Consider the following 3,456-nt stretch of genomic DNA (forward strand, 5'->3'; position numbering starts at 1 on the left):
TCTTTGACAACCTGGTGGATGAGAGGAACACTTCTCTACTTCTCTCCATATCAGAGTCCCTAGTAATTTTCACTTGTGATGTTCCCCCTGGATTTCACATTATGATGCAGTCCCAAAAATTGACATAATGTAGGCCCTGAGATTCCAAAAAATTGAAGCTAATATTTTACTTTTAACATCATCTAGAACAAAAGTGAAGCTAATATTTTACTTTTAACATCATCTAGAACAAAAATGACCTGAGTAATAGGGAAAATGGGACAGACAAAGGATGTTTAAAGTATAATTTCATCTGATAGCTAGATGTGCTTCATAGGAGTTGGGGAAGGGGGTCTTAATTGCTTTATGGTTCAAGCTTTTGTGGCTCTCTATCAGCTTAGGGGTTTATGCAAAGAACAAATAAAAGAAGAAAGCGCCACTATCCTAGATAACCGCTCTTGATGGCCAGACCTCACTTATTGAACAGAATACAATAGATAACAGGATTCAGGTTATATACCCCCTCCCTGTCTGCAGTGTTCTGTCACATCCCTGTGCTCTCTGGATCACACAAGCTACTGAAAAGAAGGAAACTACATCCAATGGGGGAAAAAAGATAACTTCCTGTCACTCCTTGTAACAGGAGGGCCATTTGTTGACTGAGTTTTCTGTCCTGCCGGTTCCTGCAATCATTAAGTCCCAAAGAAATCACACAGAGGTCTACATTAACTATAAACTGATTGGCCCAGTATCTCAGGCTTCTTATTAACTCTTATAGCTTATATTAGCCCATTATTCTTATCTGTATTAGCCACGTGGCTTGGTACCTTATTCAGTGAGGCAGTCACATCTTACTTCTGTGGCTGGGTCAGGACTGCACAATCTACTTCCTTCTTCCCAGAGTTCTCCTGTTCTCATTGACCTGCCTCTACTTCCTGTCTGCTTGTTCTGCCTATACTTGCTGCCTGGTTACAGGCCAATCAGCGTTTTATTAAAATATAATTGACAGAATGCAGACCATTTTCCCACACCAACTCCCTTAAAGAAAATGCCTAGACTCTCGAGGACTACTAGAGTCTATGTTCTCTTTTTAATCACAGACCCTCAGCAGCACAAGGGACAGCTGGGAAGCTTTGATGGGGCCAGATTCTGACTTAGCTGTGACTTTCAGACCTTACCTTTAGTATGAAACCTTGCATGAAACTGTGTGTGAAAACAGCTATTCAGACGACATCATTAGCCAACTGGAAAGGATACTCAGAGCATCACTGAGCAACTGTTGTTCTCTAAGGACTGAGTCTGTTTCCTACCTTGATTTCCCTTACATATGGGAACTTAAAGAATCCCTAATTCTTGATCTCCATGATTAAATCGGTTCTTACCCTTCCAATCCTGTGGCAGTTTGAATAAAAATGGTCCCCTAAGGAAGTGGCGCTATTAGGAGGTGTAGCCTTGCTGGTGGAGGTGTGTCATTGTGGGGGCAGCCTTTGTGGTCTCTTTCACTCACATTTCCCTTAGTAGACTTTCTGTTGCCTGCAAGATGTAGGACTATCAGCAGTTCCTCCACCACATCTGCCTGCAAGCTGCCATGCTCTCTACCATGATGATAATGGATTAAACTTCAGAAACTATAAATGAATCATCCCAATTAAATGTTTCCTTTATAAGAGTTGCCGTGGCTTGGCAGACATCCTCATTGGAGTGACATCGTCCTTAAACCCTGCTTGGCAATTCCTGATGCACCACCGTGATGCCCAGGGAAGACAGGGCGACCTGGAAGTCCAACTACTTCCTTAAGATCATCCAACTTTTGGATGATTATCCAAAATGCTTCATTGTGGGAGCAGACAATGTGGGCTCCAAGCAGATGCAGCAGATCCACATGTCCCTGCGAGGGAAGGCTGTGGTGCTGATGGGCAAGAACACCATGATGTGGAAGGCCATCCGGGGGCACCTGGAGAACAACCCAGCTCTGGAGAAACTGCTGCCTCATATCCGGGGCAATGTGAGCTTTGTGTTCACCAAGGAGGACCTTACTGAGATTAGGGACATGTTACTGGCCAAAAAGGTGCCAGCTGCTGCCAGTGCTGGTGCCATCGCCCCATGTGAGGTCACTGTGCCAGCCCAGAACACTGGTCTGGGACCCGAGAAGACCTCTTTTTTCCAGGCTTTAGGCATCACCTCTAAAATCTCCAAGGGCACCATTGAAATTCGGAGTGATGTGCAGCTGATAAAAACTGGAGACAAAGTAGGAGCTAGTGAAGCCACACTGCTGAACATGCTGAACATCTCCCCCTTCTCCTTTGGGCTGATCATCCAGCAGGTGTTTGACAATGGCAGCATTTACAACCCAGAAGTGCTTGACATTACAGAGCAGGCTCTGCACTCTCGTTTCCTAGAGGGTGTCCGGAATGTTGCCAGTGTTTGTCTGCAGATCGGCTACCCGACTGTTGCCTCAGTGCCACACTCGATCATCAATGGGTACAAGCGGGTTCTGGCTCTGTCTGTGGAGACTGAGTATACCTTCCCACTTGCTGAAAAGGTCAAGGCCTTCTTGGCTGATCCAACTGCATTTGTGGCTGCTGCCCCTGTGGCTACTACCACCACTGCTGCTCCTGCTGCTGCCAAAGGCTGAAGCCAAGGAAGAGTCGGAGGAATCAGATGAACATATGGGATTTGGTCTCTTTAACTAATCCTCTCAAAGCAACCAATTCAGACAACTTAATCCAAGAAACATAGAAATAAAAGCTTACTTCTGTTAAAAAAAAAAAAAAGAGTTGCCGTGGTCATGATGTCTCTTCACAGCAATAAAAACCCTAACGAAGACAGACCCTTTACCCATTGGGTAAGTCCTTTTCTGAGTAAGTCTTGTGCTGAGCCAATTGCTCTGTTTTTCTTTTAACTTTTCAGAGACTATTAGACTTTATTAACCTGAATAACTGTGTTAGCCCAAGGAGTATTAATAATACAGCTACCTCTTGCCCTATGGATTTGGCTGCTGGACACTGCCTTCTTGATCTTAAAGACAAGATTCCGAAAGGGGGGCCAATCCCAGATATGAACACTTTCCAGGACTAAAGGTAGCCAACGAAACAGGTAGACTGGCAACAAAGAAAAGAACAGCTTTACAGGGCCCTGGGTATCAACTTTATTCCCTCCAAAGACATATAAGGTTAAAAGCTTTCTACCTTATTGCTGTTCTTATGTCATGTGTGTCTATCATGTGTTCATGTTTGTTTATATTGCATTCTACATTAAGACAGTATGGGGAGAAAAACAAGTCTGTCTCTACTGTTCTCTTAATAGCTGAATAACGAAGCTCATGCCTACCTCAAGACATTTGCCTCTGTATATCCTTGTTGTCTGCCAAAATAATTTATTTCTATCATCTTTGGCTTGCTTAATTAAAGCATACATGTAGTGTATGTGAATGAGTGTTCAGTGATATATTAAAAAGCTGCATAAACATATGTAGTG

At 43.7% G+C, this 3,456-nt stretch overlaps 1 protein-coding gene across 1 annotated transcript; it reads left to right on the forward strand.

Moving 5' to 3' along the window:
• Positions 1 to 1,718: 1,718 nt before the first annotated feature.
• On the forward strand, positions 1,719 to 2,614 carry LOC130876169 (60S acidic ribosomal protein P0-like). Its single transcript, XM_057772620.1, has one exon. The coding sequence runs from the start codon at positions 1,730 to 1,732 to the stop codon at positions 2,612 to 2,614; it is 885 nt and encodes a 294-aa protein (XP_057628603.1). The 5' UTR covers positions 1,719 to 1,729.
• Positions 2,615 to 3,456: the final 842 nt, after the last annotated feature.

This window comes from Chionomys nivalis, chromosome 6 (genome assembly GCF_950005125.1).
Source record: "Chionomys nivalis chromosome 6, mChiNiv1.1, whole genome shotgun sequence".
Lineage (NCBI taxonomy): Eukaryota > Metazoa > Chordata > Mammalia > Rodentia > Cricetidae > Chionomys > Chionomys nivalis.